A 16,312-nucleotide genomic window follows, 5' to 3' on the forward strand; every position below is an offset into this window, starting at 1 on the left:
ATTTGGTCAAATGTTAATTCCTTCAAAGTCAGTAACCCTGCTCCACTGCCTTATTTGTTGATTTCTTTCTAGTGTTAAAGAAACGGGGGAAAATCATCTCAGTATAACAAATGTTTATTCAGAAACATACATAGTGTCCTCCAGCCCCAACCTTCCCTTCCCCTGTAACCAACCACTGCTGCTAATGAAACATGGGTACAGGGAGTAGCAGTTCTGCACACAAAAAAGTATCTGCAGTTCACAACCACATTTTCCCAGTAATGGTGAAATTATGATCAGTCCGGAATTTGTAATCCAGATTAACAACTCCCACCAGGAATAGAACTCCTTCTGAGTTGGGAAGGGTTACAGCATGGCGTAACTGGTGTGACCATCCTAGATCAAACTAAGAGATGTTACAAAATGAAAAACAGGAAAGTAGAATCAATTGAACAGAAGTTTCTACAAGATTTTACAGAATTGCTTATATCTTACAGCTGAAAGAATAAAAACTGAAGCCCTCAAGCACAGTCCGGAGCTGTCAGTCTTTTGATTTAGTATCAAGTAACTACAACTGCCAGTTTTCCATTTTCACCACTGGGTTAACATGGTGCTAGCAAAAGGGTGGTCTTTGTTTCTAAGCAAAGATGGGCCTGTCAAAGAAAGTTCAACATGGACAACTGCATCATCCCAGCTTTTCTAGAGGAACCCCCTTGTGTTTCCCACCTCCCTTTCTGTTCTGGTATGTAGATGCCCCTCTGTATCAACACAAAGCTATTCACCACTTTTCAGTACAGAAAAATATGCAACACGGCTGCATGGCAGCAGCATTTTGCCCAAGCACAGTTCAGAGCTGAAAGGTGAAGCTATTGCTATTGATAATTTCTTAAAAGCAGATGGTGGGGTTTGTCTGTCGTATTATTTGTGTCTAGACCAACCTCCAACTACAGTAAGTAACCTTTGTTGAAGGATGAGGGAAGGTCATAGAGGAAAACTGTGAGAGATGCTGTTGGAATAGCTCCAACAGGTCCATCAATGTAATCTGCTGTGGTGCCACTATTGCTCAGTAAGGTCCAGGTGCAGCATAACATAGACGTGATTGCAGTTTTATGAAGACTGGCAAACCAAGGGCCTCTGCTCACTTAAATGCTTGTAAAACACCATGTGAGAGTGGTAGTTTGCCCTCCTTTCTATTAAATAAAACTGGGAGAAACTAGAAATGTTTTCCTCCCTAATATACAATTTCATTGTAAAAGGCTAGGGATCAGCATAATATAGATGCTAGAAAATGAAGAGAAACATTGTATAGTTGTCCAGACAAAGCCCATGCATTCTCATGGAGAGAGCATGCATCTGTGAAACAAGCTGGACTCAAGTTCATACCACTGCTAGGGCCAATTCCTCAGCAATACACTAGCAATTTATCACCATGGTATAATGAAAGAGATAAAGTATAGGATATACTATATTCCTATACCTGTACATATTCCCATTGCCTTTACCATCCTTTCCATCAGCTACTAGATGAACAATATTTGTGGCTTCTCCTTCACTAATTTTAGAATGTTAGAACAGCTAGCCTTATCAAATGCACGGGGATAGAGTATTATACCTGGCCTAAGCCCCAGATGTAGTTGCATTGAAATGAAATGTAGTTTATCATCAGTAAAAAGCAAAAGGGACTCTCTTATTCAAAGGATGAAAGCCCTAAAAGATACTTTTCACACCCTTTCTCAGGTTTTACCACCTAGATACTGCCTGGGGGTTGACTGGTGGGGGCAAAGGAAGGAGTTACATGGTCTAAGCTTGGCAATACATATCTCACTGGAGGAAGGGAAGATTATTCCATTAGAAATATGCGGACAAAAACTCCAACTATGAAAACAGAACACACATTAGGGAGAACACTACTGTACAGGAAGGTAGTAATTGTAGAAAAACAAAGATTTCAGTACGGTCAAACACAATTTGTGTCTCCGTACTTGTCTCCCCATTTCCCACACTCAACAAATTTTCCAGTCCACTCTTTGCCTCCACTTCTCAAAGTTTGATTTTGAACTCTGTAGGCTGCACAGAGGTGGAGGTACCCGAGGATTTGAAAAGAGCCTTCAAGATAGTATCAGGATCCACTTCGGCTTGTGGATTTGATGAAGCTCCTGTGCTTGTTCGACGTGGTTCACCTTCCTTCCTCACTGAAGGGGTGTCACTCAGTCGACTAGGAAGAATGTCAAGAGAGACAGTATTTAACCTCTTCACAGAAGAAACTCTGAGTCAAACACTGAGTTTACTCATTTCAACAATTTCCATTGATAGCAATGGATAGCAAGCTTCAGCTAAGAATACCTTTAAGCATTTTTACACTGTACAAAGGCAAGGAGAGGAAAAGGGAGAACAATACAGGGAACCTCAGGAAACTCAACTACCTACAGATGCTGAAGGATAAAATGGCATTGTCAAACCAATAGTTATCAAGCTGATGGGCTGGGAGAAACATACTGTCATGTTTAGCTGGAAGTGCAGCAGTGGTGCATGCTGTTGAAAATCTGTGTAGCTGTTAAGAGATATTTTAACAGAAGAAATGGGTAGAGAGGCTTCAATCCCCATTTCAGCAAATCTTACTTTACTACCTGGCTTGTGTGCAAGAATTCTATGGCATCTTGCCCAGAGTCAAATCTCTCAGTACAGTTTTCTGAATACAAGCCCATAAACACTTACAGTAAGATGGGTTGGTCTGATGTGATGATATTTCCATTTAAATGAAGATTACATTTCATTGGTTGGCCTGGCAGAGAGAAACAAATGGAATTAAACTTATAATTTAGAAAGATGTAAATCTATGGATTCAGGTACTGTACTATATTCAATCACTCTTATTATGGGTGTTAGGCCATTTTTCCTTCTATGCCACAACCACAACCATTTCAAGAAGCAAGAGGGCAATCAGCAATAAGTGTTCATCTAAACCAAATGGAACTTGGCTGATCCATTTCAAATGGGACTGTGCAGGTAAAGCAATGCAAATCATATATCTTGCATTCATTAGATCACTTTTATTCAGTGGCAGAAGTACTTACATACAAAAAACCTTTGCCTTTTTGTAACAGGAAGGTAAATAATTAGCTGAAACACTTCATTAACAAATTTTTGTACTTATATATAATTTATTTTAATATAAGTTGTTTTAGAAAAAGTAACATTATGACAAAGCATTACATTCAATAAACGTTGGTTTCCCAAAAATGTTTGAAATACAGCATAATTGCTGGTTATATTTGTAATAATAGAAATGAAAAATTGACTCTTAAAACAGAAATCAGTAAAACAATTCACCTAAGAGACAGCTGACCCTGTAGCATCTTGGTAGTACTGTAAGAACACAGAGTACCACAGAAGATGGACAACTGGCCAGTTCTAACTGGAATAAATTCAAACTAACTTCAGTTGCAGCTAGCATCGCTTTAATCTGAGCACCAAACTATGTATTACAGCAGCAAATTTGTCTGTTCCAATTGGATAAACAGTAGGTGGGCAGGGTAAAATTTAAAGAATGAGAAAGAGTGTGCATGGAGGAAGTGATGAACCCTTTGGTACCAGTGAACTTAAATGGAGCGAGATCTGGCAGGTAGATAACCAGCAGGCACTGGAGGGTTTAGTTCCATGCATCCCTGTTATCTCTCTATTCTGAAAGCATCTTTTATGGACAATGGCAACAACTAGTTGCACAAACTCTGGAACACTGAATTTTCCATCAGTTCTCAATGACGTTCATTCTCAGACATTTGTTGTGTACTCAGCTTTTATAGGTCAAGTTCATATCTCTCTGTGTGACTGCACCACCTCTGCCCATTCTATGCAATTTCTGAGGCTGTATGCCAGATCTCTGCTACAGTAATAGTCCTTGTGAACTATGAGCAAATAATTATTTGCAGGAGTAGCAAATAACAACTTTTCTTGGCTTCCCAGTAATAGAACATACATTTGCAGCACTATCTAAGATCTTCAATGGAGCAAAATACCTCTGCCTTGTACATGAGGCTCACTCTTACCGTCGAGGCATCTGTTGTTATATTTCTTATATGCAGTGATAGCATCTTCCTTTTTCACAAACACCACTTCAGCCATTCCAGGATGTACTAGACGGGCACGCTTCAGGGCACCACACACACAGAACAACTCCTGTGGAATGGGTAAAATGTAGTAGGTTTTGATCACAGAGCTGTACTCTGGTGCAGCAGATTTTCTGTTTCTAACAGATATCTTTAGGTAGTTGGCTTCTGAACATGGACACTCTATGTAGCTTTTCAGAGTTAATAGAACCATTCTCTATTAATATGCTTATGCCCTTTTAAAAGCCATTTAAGCCAGCAGTCATCATCTCATTGTTTGGCAGCAAATTCCAGTAATTATTTGTGCACTGTATACAGTTCTTACATTCCTAATGTCACATTTATCTGTAAAAGTGGGAACTCTAGTATATCCAAAGCCACACTTTAAGAATCCAAAGTTCTCAATGTTTTTCCAGCAAGAATCAAAGGGGGAATAAGAAGTTAAGGAGGGAGCAAAAATAGGTGCCAGTACAGCTGTTATCAAAGCATTGTCTGTGCAGTGTTCCAGCTTCCATAAACTTTAGAAACCTTCCCACTATGTCAAGTTTAAACACTTTATTCTAGACCTTCCAGAAAAAAACAAGTTTAGGCACATGTTCTCCTTGGACATGCTGGTCTACTTACTTATTTAAAGCTTTTATATCCCGTCCAACTACTAAACAGTTATATGTCTTATATACTTCCTGTCTATAAAACATTCAGTTGCCTGAACATAGCTGGAGCACTTGGAACTTATGCAGACAGGTAGGTAGGCTCATACTGTAGCCAGCTAAAAGCTCCCAGACTCTCCAGAGAAAGCACAGGACCCATGCTATTTTACCCACTAGGAACAACATGGAAACATAGTAATCCCCAAACTCAGCAATATACAGTACTCACAACAATGTCCTCCTCTGTAACTCGAGGATGCAAATTATTCACAGTCATCTTAGTACCTTCTAATGGGCTGAAAGCCAACTGCAAAGACAAGGTCAGGTCACATGGAGATAGTTGAAGGAGGTACAACAGAAAAACACAAGACTGAAATAAGCAGGATTTCTTTTCTGTTACTGACTCACCTCAACTGGTGCTGGCTCTTTAGGAGGCTCTTCCTTGGTCACCAGAGTTCGGGACATGTTTGTTAGGGCCTTTGTCCGGATAGGGGAGGGTGGAGCTGGGGGTGCTGTATAGGCATCATTCTGGACCACTTTTGTGAGGGGAACTGTCTTTGATAAAGAGAACTTGTTGCCACTGAGCCCAGCCTACATAAACAGTGAATAAAAATCCTTGGATGTTGCAAGTGCCAGAATCGCTGCTTAAAGCTGCAGTAGTCAATCAGCACAAATTCTTATCCCAGAAAGGTTCAATCCAAGGAACCAAAGCCAATGTGATGTAGGAAAGACTTGTAGCTATTCAACCACCTACTGGTGGTCAGCTAATGCATTCCAGGATGTATTAGAAAATTCCCTCTGATATTTGTTTAAGCAAGATAATGGTAATCTGGCTCTGAAGTACTTGCATTTTGAAAGACTTGCATTCTGAAAGGTGAAACAGTTTTGTATTTTTCATAGAAATAGCATATTTCAAGTTTTAAGATAGAATGGAACAGGGATTCCCGCCCCCAGAAATACTGCAGTAGCATTATAGTTAGTGGAGTACAGCGTATCCAGCAGAACTGCTTGTCAACTTTAGGATATTAAATTAATGTGGTATAATTTAGTATAATGGAGTAGCCAAATTCAGCAGCCTTCTAATAACAAGTAGTGTTAAAATACTGCTAAAAATTTCAAAAAGTCAACTACAGAATCAAGTACCTGAAGGAAGGAAGGAAGGAAGGAAGGAAGGAAGGAAGGAAGGAAGGAAGGAAGGGAGGAGCAACCCTACGACCTCTATACAGCTTCTGAGAGACCAGAGTACTTTTCAGAAGTCTCAGATCTGGGGCTGGAGATTGCACTCCATCCTCAGAGCTGGGTATCGGAACTCTGCCCTACTTCTCCTGCTGCTGAGCCAGAAAGAACTGCACCAACTGCTCTCAAGTCAGGGAAACTTTAAAGGAATATTTTAAGAGGTAGGGAAGAGACTGAGAAGGGCAAGATAAGTGGCACTGTAATTGCTGTCCAGTCCTTTTCTCCTTCTCTCTCCAAGTTGCTCCGGAATAGGCAGGCAAAAAAGTCAATTTAGTGGCAATACAAAGCAGAAGGACAGGAAAGCAAAGATTGTTTCTGCTTCTTCTCCCACTCTATAGGATGCCCATAAGCCTCTGAGTTCAGGGCTTATCAGAATCCTGGTAGGATTGCGCCTCACAGGACCAATTATTCAGGCAAAACTTTTGCAAGCTCCACTAATGAAAATACTATAGAAGTTTAGAATATGTTATATATTTCAAGTGAGAAGGCCGGAGAACAACAGATGCGGCACTTCTAAACAAGGCAGAGTAATAAAATGCAAAACTACCATTTCAAACGTGGATTTGAAACAAAGACCCACTTTAGCAGTGGGTTTTGCAACAATGTTCAACTTGGTTTTGCAACAATGTAGCTAAAGCGAATGGTAATATAGTTTGGTGTCATCAGCAAACTTGGCCACCTCACTGCTTACTCTTAATTCCAGTTCATTTATGAATAGGCTGAAAAGCGTAATTCCCAATACAGAACTATGTGGAATTCCACTGATTACATCCCTCCATTCGGGAGAACTGCCATTTATTTCCACCCTCTGTCTACTGTTCTTTATCCACTTAGTGATCCATAAGAGAACTCCCTCCTCCCTCCTTTTATTCCATGAGTGCTTAGTCTGCTCAGGAGTCTTTGCTGAGGACTTTGTCAAAAGCCTTTTGGAAATCCAAGTAAACAAAGTCTATTCAATCAAAGGACATATTCCTTCCAGGCCTCTGGCTTATGGAGGCAACAGTGAATTAAGAGGGATCATTCTGCGAGTGACCTGCAAAGCACATTTAACCATTGCAAACAAGATGCTAACTACCATGTAGATCCTAACAAGTTTGGAATAAGAAACAGATCTTTCATGACTTTTTAATTAAGTTTTTAATATTGTGAGCCACCTTGAGTCCCAATCACTGGGAACAGACAGGACATAAATACATACACACATACAAAAACTAGTTTCAGGTGTTTAAGTAATGATACTTCCCAAATTATAGTGGTGCAGGTTTCATATTGGTTTTCCATGTGTTTTTTGTCCATCAGAATGCTGATGCCACCAGAATACGTTTACACTACAACAAAATCTAGACTCAGTGCGAAGAGAAGAATTCAATTACTGGCTTGTTCAAACAATAAGGAGATAAACTAACTGTATACCTAAAGACAAAAGACTACATTTTATGCCAGAAATATAGGGTACTGTCACTCTGTCTGGAGCAGTGTTGTTTGGAACAGAATTATAAGGGAACAGAGAGGAGACATCATAGATACAAACTTCAAAACTAATATAAGTGCCATAAAACTGTTATCAGTATTTATTCAGTGTGAACACAGAGTATGAGCATGTCCATCTCTACATGTTCATTGGGTAGGGTGGAGAAGGCAAGACCACTAAAGCAGACCACTTACCGCACTTTGCAGAAAACTATTTGTGGTGGTAATCTTCATCTGTTTGTTAGGAAGGGGAGAAACAGTTTCATCATCATCTTCTGCATCATACAGGCACTAAAAACAGGTAGAAAACAACTAAGTAACTTATAATTTCAGGTGGCTGATTTGACATTTTTGGTTGTTGGTAGCTGAACAAAATTACTACCCATCACTATTTTAATAATTTATTATTATATAAATTATTATAATAATAATTATTATAATTAACTTATTTGCTGTTTTCTTCTTAAATAGGACAGATTTAAGCAAAATTGAATGTGGGAGAAACAAAAGATCCATCAATCCAATGCCAGGGCTTTGAAGTATTCAACCTCTAAATGATTGTCTTTTGTCTAAATATTGTCTGGATATTAAACTATGTTTGTTGTGCCAAATTAAGGCTGCCACCTCATTTTGCTGACAACTTCTTCATCTGTAACAGCTATATAGCAGGCAGGTAGTTACAACAGGGTGTTTTCCACGCTGGAAATAAGTATCTATTGAAATTGTTTGGTGAAGATGGTAAGAATTTCAGTTTGGTTTGTTTTTGATAAATGTATAAAAATCTGCATGTTTCTTTTTGGAAATCTACAGAATTGAAAGAACTTGAGAGTTAAACAATTTGAATGTGGGAGAAAACAAAAATGTCAAATCCAGCCCAAGTTGTTGGTATGAAATGGGTGTTCTGTATGGCATGCGATAAACTGTTAAATTCTTCCGTTTGGTTCTCATATCTTGACAACTCTGAGAACATAAGCACCTGTTTCACTACTGTGACACTTACTGGTCCACTGGATTTTCTGAACAGATATCTCAGCAAAGCACAGGAGGGACATTTGCTGCATTTTATGAAAATGTTTAAACACAAAAAGGACTTCTTATCTCACTCAGTGGTTGTTGAAAGACTCCAAAATAGTACAAGTGAATAATGCCAAATGTCATTCACAAGCCCATGACAACTTTCTCAAATGCTGCTCACTGATCCTATAGTTTAAATTCTAAGGGCCAACTTAATTGTGGCATTTAATGGCCTTGGTATTAAACATGCATGGCTTTTGAAATGCAGATGGCAGCTGTGTGGGGAGGGGGAGGAAATAACAAGCAGGATCAAGACCACAGCTGGTGTGGAATTTTAGTACTTAATTATTATTTTGCCCAACAGCCAAAGGTCTCTGGGTGGTTCACAATAATTTGTAAAATGTAAACCACAATATAGCAAAAATGAGATAATTTTTTCCAGTATGCAACATTTAAAACCATTTAATGGGCTGAAAACAATTTTAATACAAAACTGCTACAGTTAAATTCCATTAAATGTGTGGGAGAAGAGAGCATTCTGGCTTTTACCTTTCTGCTAGTTGTTATAAGGGGGCAAAAATCCACTGGGTAGTGGATGCATGAGTACAGGAGTGATTATTCAAGCCCTGTCAGTGTCCTTGAGCTGTACAAACTAGAACCCATCCAAGAAAACTGAACCTGTTGTGCTCTGGGAACCTCACCTGATTTAAATGCTGTAACATCAGATTTTAAGTCCCAGCAGATTTAAGAGATTTTATCTTGGAATTGCCCAGCAAAAATGTCATGCCTGATGGCTCGACAGAGACATCTACTCGTGAGGAAGAGACAGGAGCTAACAGTGAGAGTCAAGCATTAGAAAAAGGGGACTTATATTTGAGGCCCAGTGCCCAGACGGCCCCTCTGCAGCCTGACTCTGAGACTGCTGAGCAAGAAACCTCTCCACAGCCTGACCCCTTAGCCCCTCAGCGAATAGCCTCCCCGCAGACTGATGGGGAGGTGTCTGAAAGAGTAGCTTCCTCTCATCCTAGCTCTGAGCTGCCTGAACAAGTTGCCCCCCGCCCCCTGACTCTGAAGCTGCTGAGCAGAGTTCAGGAGAACAAGAAGACATGACGGGGAATTTGGCAAATGCCCAAATTAGGAGGACTTTAAGGCGGATGACAGGACAGAAGTCTGTCCCACCCACGAACGGAAAGGCGAGACAGGAAGGTCTGATGCCATGTGGTCTCCTGAGGTAGCTCAGAAAGGAAGGAGCAACTAAACTGAAAGGGGCCTGTTATTAGAGCTTATCAGTCACATCGTAAATCTTGTAGTGAATAGCAATAAAAGTCTTTAGCTTCACCACTGGCTGCTGTGTGAGTTAATTGGAGACGTGAGTTACGACCTCACGACAAAATGTTTCAGTAGGCTTCAGACAGGTCTACAGTGTTCTCAGGGCCAGCATGCAATAGGCCCTGGATACCTTAAAAAGCTCCACTAAGCAAGAGACAGAGGATCAAACAGAGGCATTGAGATGCTGTTTCTTTGCCACCCTTGCTGCCCCCAAGCAGTCTGATTACATCCACTAGAGTTTTCCTCCATCTGCACTCAGTCTCCTATTCTGTTTCATCACTCTCAGCTTCAGGGCACACCATGGAGTTCGATGAGCTTTACTACAAAGAGGCTATCTGTGTGTGAATGTGTCAACCACAGAGCTCATCCCTGTATTCCACAGACTGACTAGGGCTTCACCTGACTAGGGCTAGCTGTATCCGTTAACCTCCCACCCACAACTCGTCCAGAAAGCATATGAATCCATTGGTCTCTGTGGGTGGACCATGTTATAAGGTCCCCCACTATTGCAGAGGGGAAGAGTTACCAGCGGTCTGGTAACCTCAACAGGAGATGAGCTGACAGGAACAAAGAGACTGAATCAAAGTCTGCTGTCTTCAGGTCTCGCTCCCCATGCCTGGATGAATATGCCTTGCTAGATGTGTTGGGCCAATGACACATTGGGACAGTCCTATAGTCATAAGGAAAGCCATGACATCCTAAGATGTCCCCTCAAAATTAAAGTGTTAAGTAATTTCTATAGCCAAACTCATAAAAACATTTAATGTTCCCAGCTTACTAGCATTTTACAACAACTGCATCTCCCATTTTGCTACTGAATAAAACGTACCTGTTTGTGTGTGTGATTATTTACAATGTTGACCTTCATACCTGCAGGGTGAGTATGTGATGAAGTTGTAGTCTTCTGCTGTGATGGGAGTGGGGGAGAAGAAAGACATTAGTAACAGAATGTATTACCTCCTGGCCTTAATTTATTAGAGGTTATGAAGAAATGAGATGCTCTTGTTCAATGGTCCTAGTAACACATGGATCGCTAAATTCTGTAACATATCAAGGCTTGAAAGCTACAACATGGCCATTCAGTTTTCAGATCAACAGCCAGACTCCATCTCAGGAAAACCTTCAAGGGCTACCTTCCACTGATGGATAGGGCAGAGGCAGAAGGGGATAAGGCCAAAATATCCATATAGTTCAGCTTAAAGGTTTTACTACTAGTAATTAAGCCTTAGGAGAGACATTTCAACTTTTTAGAACAGAAGGACAACATCACTAAAACTGAACAACTATGAAACCCCAGCTAGCTGAACTGGGACACCAAGTGGACCAAATTTGGTCCAGGGGCCTGAGGTTCAACATCTGTTTATTACACTCTCTTACAATATTTGCAACTTTTGCTGGAAGGATAAATTAAAACACTGTGCAAGATACTATAATCAGACATTTTAGAAATTCAGCAGATTATTTTATTTAAGCAGAAAATTTAACTGCAATAGCTGCTTTCAGTGCCATGTTTTCTCTCTGCAGTTGCCGCACCTCTCATTTTCGTTTATGAAAGGTGCAAAATTAAGTACATGGTTTGTCTCTGTGCCTGCCAAGTATGTTAAGTTCAGAGTGCCTGGCAGGTATAGTGGCAAAATGAAGTCAGTATACTTCCACTCTCTCAATCAACTGAGCTGAAGGGGAAAGATAAAAATGGGTAGGCTTCTTTCTACACTAGCAGGCAGAAATAAGATGCTTAGCAAAGCATTCTTACACACACATATGCAAACACAAAACTCTGTATGCACAATATAGATTTCTATGTGAGAAAGCTATAAACAGGTGTACAATTCAACTTTGTGATCTAGGGGGCAGACTTATTGTGCAACAGTCTGTACTTCATGACTGAAGCAGCAGTTATCTTGCAACTAGAAGCACAGAATAACTTCTAAACTCTCCGACTTCCATAGCACATTTGAGTAAGGTAGGCAGGTAGCACAGACATGTCAAACCTGTAAAAGCACTGTTTTATTCACTGAACATAACAGTTAAATTTGAGCTTCATACAAGCTTTCCTACACCATATCCAAGAGGGAAATACACTAGAAATTATAGTATCATGTATGCAAATAAAGTATTTACATATAATAATAAATGTAAATTCCTGTATATATGTAAAAATAGCTGAAAACTACCAATAGTTCCACTGCTGAAATTTTCTAAACATTATTTCAGTAAGGTGAATAGAATTCCCCAGGATCTGACCTACGGATAAACAATTGAGACTACACCTCTGAGATATTATTTGATTGGTCTAAAAGTCTGTATAGAAGTACATGCATTGTTTCACCTTGCAAAAGTAATATTCAGCAAGTTAAACTATGGTATCTATTCATTAAAGCTCAGATTAGGAAACAAAATAAATCCAGAATTTACATGCATGAGTTTGTCTTCCATTACTATGATGACATTACATTAATGCTTTTTCCCAGCGGTCTTTCTTGAAATACATGGAACCATCTCACCATGCAGTTACTTACAGACAGACAGGAACTGCAGGGGTGGTAATCATAACCTACCTGAATTGTTTTTGTGATCTTCATGGCAGGAACTGCAGTTTCCACAACAGTGTTCACTGTGGTTGTAGCTGGGGCGCTCCTTTTCAAACTAATTTTCTCTCTGGCATCAACAACTTTGGTTACCTTTTCGACACTTTGCTGCTTTCGGGAATTCAGCATCTCCCGTGCATCCTGCACTTTCCCTTTGATTTTAAACCTAGCATCTTTCTGAAGCAGTTTCTCCCGGGCATCTTTCACGCCAATTTTGTGTCGGGCATCAGTAAGGCCAATCTTTTGACGTGCATCAAATGTCCGCTGGAAGCCAACACTTGGTGTTGGCCTGCTTAGAAAAGTTTGTTGGACTCCAATGCGAGATCTGATACCTCCAAATACTGGCCTGGTGTTCAGTCTGGAACAGAAATGTCAAGTGTTAGCTGCAACATCTAACAACTTAGAAACAACTAACAGAACAGCTCCACCCCACTGACAGTGGGTAGGTAGAGGATGAATTCCAGACTCAGATGTTGACTGCAACTGAACAACTTTACATTCTGAGGTCAATGTTAATAACAGAAGAGTAGAGAAAGCCAAGACAAGTGAAACAGACACCAACCTAATCCAGTATTACACAAGTAACTTGCAAGAATGCTTGTTTTCCTGAGACACAAAGCTGAAACAGGAGTGAACTCTTTGTCTCTCCTGACTCCCAAACTTTGAATTTTAGATTTCTGAGCCAGCTTTTGTCCTTGCAGATTGTGGAGCTGTTTGCATGACATAATGGCCCAGTGGTGAGGATGCAGAGTGTGTTGCTACAATTTTGAATATGCAATTGCTACTTGGAAGCTCTTGTGTCATGCATATTTGGTGAGCATGGGTTCTGTGAAGGTCAATGACCCTCACATATCTCAGGCATGCCTGGTTTGCATGACATGACAATTCCCAGAAGTGTTTGATTTGCAAAATGGTGCCTAGGGGCCCCATAGCTCACTGAAGCTGTAACATGTTGTCTGTAACATGTCTGGTCCATGCTACAATGCAATGTGCCAAAATTATGGGAAATTAGACAAGTTAAAATAATATGAAATCAGAGCTGAAGAAAAGGTGACTGATCAGGATTGTCATAGACAGCTCAATGAAAACATGAATTCAGTAAACAGGTGATGTGAAAAGGTTGAATAAAAAACAGAAGTGCTAGGATCATACTCTATGGTGCAGCCACAGCTGGAATACTGCATACATTTCAAAAAAGGATAGTGTGATATTGGAAAAGGTGCAGAAAACAAAATTATGAAGGGCTGGACCATGAGGAGATGTTGCAACACTTGAGGCTTATTAGCTTAGAAAAAAAACCAAGAGCACAGCAGAGGTGTATAAAATTATGCATGATGTAGAAAAAGGGAAAGCAGAAGTTTACCTTCCTCTCTAAACCCAGAAGCACCCAAGGATATAGAGTAGTGGACTTTTTGTGACAGAAAAATAGGAGTACTTCATATAGCTAAACTATGAAACTGCTGTCACAAAATGTACTGATTACCACCAACTTGGACAATTTTAAAGGGGAATTAGTTAAATTCGGGAAAGTAAGTCCATCAAGGACTACTATTCATAAAGACTTCTATTACTTTCAGTATCAGAGGCAATATACCTCTGCATACCAGTTGCTAGAGAATATAAGTAAGAAACTACTATTACACCAATCTCTTACTTGTGGGATCCCCATAGGCTGACCACTATGTGAACAGAATGCTGAACAACACAGAAATTTGTACTCATCAAGTATGTATCTCTTATTTTTATAGTAGATGACTGTTCACTTGGGAGTATAGTATTCTGATGCTGACATTTAGGAATGTGAGGTATTTGGTCAGTCCTGTGCAGAGCCAATAGCTAAAAATTTGTACGTTCCGGTTTTTACAGCAGATAAGCAGAAGGTGAGAAGTTATTTGAATATCATGCCATGAAGCATATTGCTCTATGATATCACTTATCTATGACTGCCCATGCTATAGCATTCTTGGGAACAAGATCTCTGTATGAAAACTTTAACTAATTGCTGTTTGTTACCCCAAATACACAACAAGACTGTTCAAAAATGACTCTTATAAAAGAGCAATTACCTAGGAGGACTACAGAACCCTAGAAGCATCCAACCCAGCTCAGGGAATTAAGATCACCCAAATGCTGTACATTATTGCAAGTTTTTCCTCGTACATTAATTTATAGTTAATACCTAATGTACAGACTTATTAAATTATTTACCACATACTATGCCATTATTTACCACACACTATTGTTCATTACAATCAGTGAACAGCATACTGACACCCATAATATATGCAGAACAGCAAGCATATACATGAAAGCTTGGATACAGGACAGTTGAGGATTCAGTAGGGTGCAGAATGTTGGACTTGGACTTCAATCAACCATGAAGCTCACCAAGTGACCCTAACCCTCTCAGCCTAACCAACTTCAGAGTGCTGTTGTTATGAGGATAAAATGGAGAGGAGGAGGAGAACTTTCTAAGTGACACTGAGTTCCTTGTGGAGCTGTCTAAAATATTGAGCAGTGATAACAGAAGCAAGGAAAGCACACTTTCTTACTACTAAGCAGGTAGAAGCTAACAACAAACAGAAAGGGTTTGGATAGCAGTGGGCAAATGAGATGTGGTTCAGGAAATATTCTATTGTACTCGGAGTGCTTGAGGTAGAATAAAAAGGGGGACTGCCTGACAAAGAGTGGGGGAACCTGTACTGGAGAGCAGGAAGAAAGGAGCACAGGCAGTAGAATATAACATAATGAAGAGACTACGAAAAGAGAATGGATAACAGGCTAGGAACAGAGAGCTATTGAATATGAAAGGCACGGTCTGTATCATTTTGAATGATGTAGATGTGAGGCTGGCTCAAGCACACAAGCAACATGGTAATAATCACTGGTCATTGTTGCAGGTTGCCATTGATGCAGCTCAAGAACTTAAGGAGCAAGATACACCATTTGAATTACAGAATAGCAAAGTGTACTGGGTCACCCCTACTGGCAAATTGCCAACATCGATGCTTAAAATGAAGTGAGGGAGTCTTCGCAACAGGAGAAGTCAGTCCCGACACCTTAATGTGGGGATGGGGAAAACGGAACGGAGGCTGCCGTTATCCCCTCCCCTTAAGAGATTCATTGGTTTGGACCGACGGAAGGAGCAAACGCTGTCCATGCAGACCCACATACACTAAGTCCTTCCCCGTAGCCTTCGTGCCACATACTGCCCTTGTATCAGGGAGCTCGGGCGGCCCACCCCACTCTGGAGGTTCCTTCCTTTTGTCGACGCCACCTCGCAGCACAGGATGGTTCAACAGAACCGAACGCTCCAGTGGGTTAAAACTGACAAGAGCGAGAGCCAATCACAGCACAGAGTGCAGCTCTCGTCCAGAACCTCCCGGAACAGGGCACGGATCCAGTCTGAGGCGGACGGGGGACCCCTCGATGATACCAAAGCCCTAGCCCATGAACTCTGTATTCCAGCCACCATCTTCAGCTCACCTCCCTTTTCCATTCACATTAACGCCGCGTTTCCTGATCAGCTCGTCCAGAGACAGGTCCGCCATGTTGTCGCTAGGCCCGGAGATCAGTCGCAACGACCGAAGCCCGGACATGAGCCTCAACTACTTCCGGTCTCACGCTACTCCCTCTTCCTTCTGCCTCCTCCCCTGCGCGCGCAACTGCAAATTGCTCGCGACTCAGATCATAGGGCACGCGCGTTTAGAGCTTTGGCAATCTGGCAGCAACTAGCTTCCCACAATTCCTTGCGGCAAGATTTCTATTTGCATGCACACCACCGGACCTCGTAAGTTGTGTTTTCTTCATTTATCCGTCTTTTTTTCCCTTTTTTCGTGAGCTGTAAGACATGTAAGAGTATTTCAAGTTTTATTCTGGAACTGCTACGATCCTTTTATCTTTCCCTTTACTTGTTCACCCTCATGTGTAAAGTAGTTGG

The 16,312-nt window shown here is 40.8% G+C and overlaps 1 protein-coding gene across 2 annotated transcripts; it reads right to left on the reverse strand.

Moving 5' to 3' along the window:
• Positions 1-98: 98 nt before the first annotated feature.
• On the reverse strand, positions 99-16,000 carry POLDIP3 (DNA polymerase delta interacting protein 3). Of its 2 annotated transcripts, none has more exons than XM_044455507.1 (9): positions 15,859-16,000; positions 12,343-12,730; positions 10,614-10,688; positions 7,637-7,732; positions 5,144-5,326; positions 4,965-5,042; positions 4,026-4,155; positions 2,695-2,761; positions 99-2,194 (listed from the first exon to the last, which is right to left on the reverse strand). In XM_044455507.1, exons 1-9 carry the CDS (start codon positions 15,969-15,971, stop codon positions 2,020-2,022), a joined length of 1,305 nt encoding a protein of 434 aa, XP_044311442.1. In that variant the 5' UTR covers positions 15,972-16,000; the 3' UTR covers positions 99-2,019. The 2 variants fall into 2 exon arrangements, with proteins under 2 accessions (XP_044311442.1, XP_044311441.1); XM_044455506.1 differs by having other exon boundaries at positions 10,614-10,691.
• Between the last annotated feature and the right edge of the window lie 312 nt (positions 16,001-16,312).

The sequence above is a fragment of the Varanus komodoensis genome, unplaced genomic scaffold (assembly GCF_004798865.1).
Source record: "Varanus komodoensis strain SLA01 unplaced genomic scaffold, ASM479886v1 scaffold8, whole genome shotgun sequence".
Classification (NCBI taxonomy): domain Eukaryota; kingdom Metazoa; phylum Chordata; class Lepidosauria; order Squamata; family Varanidae; genus Varanus; species Varanus komodoensis.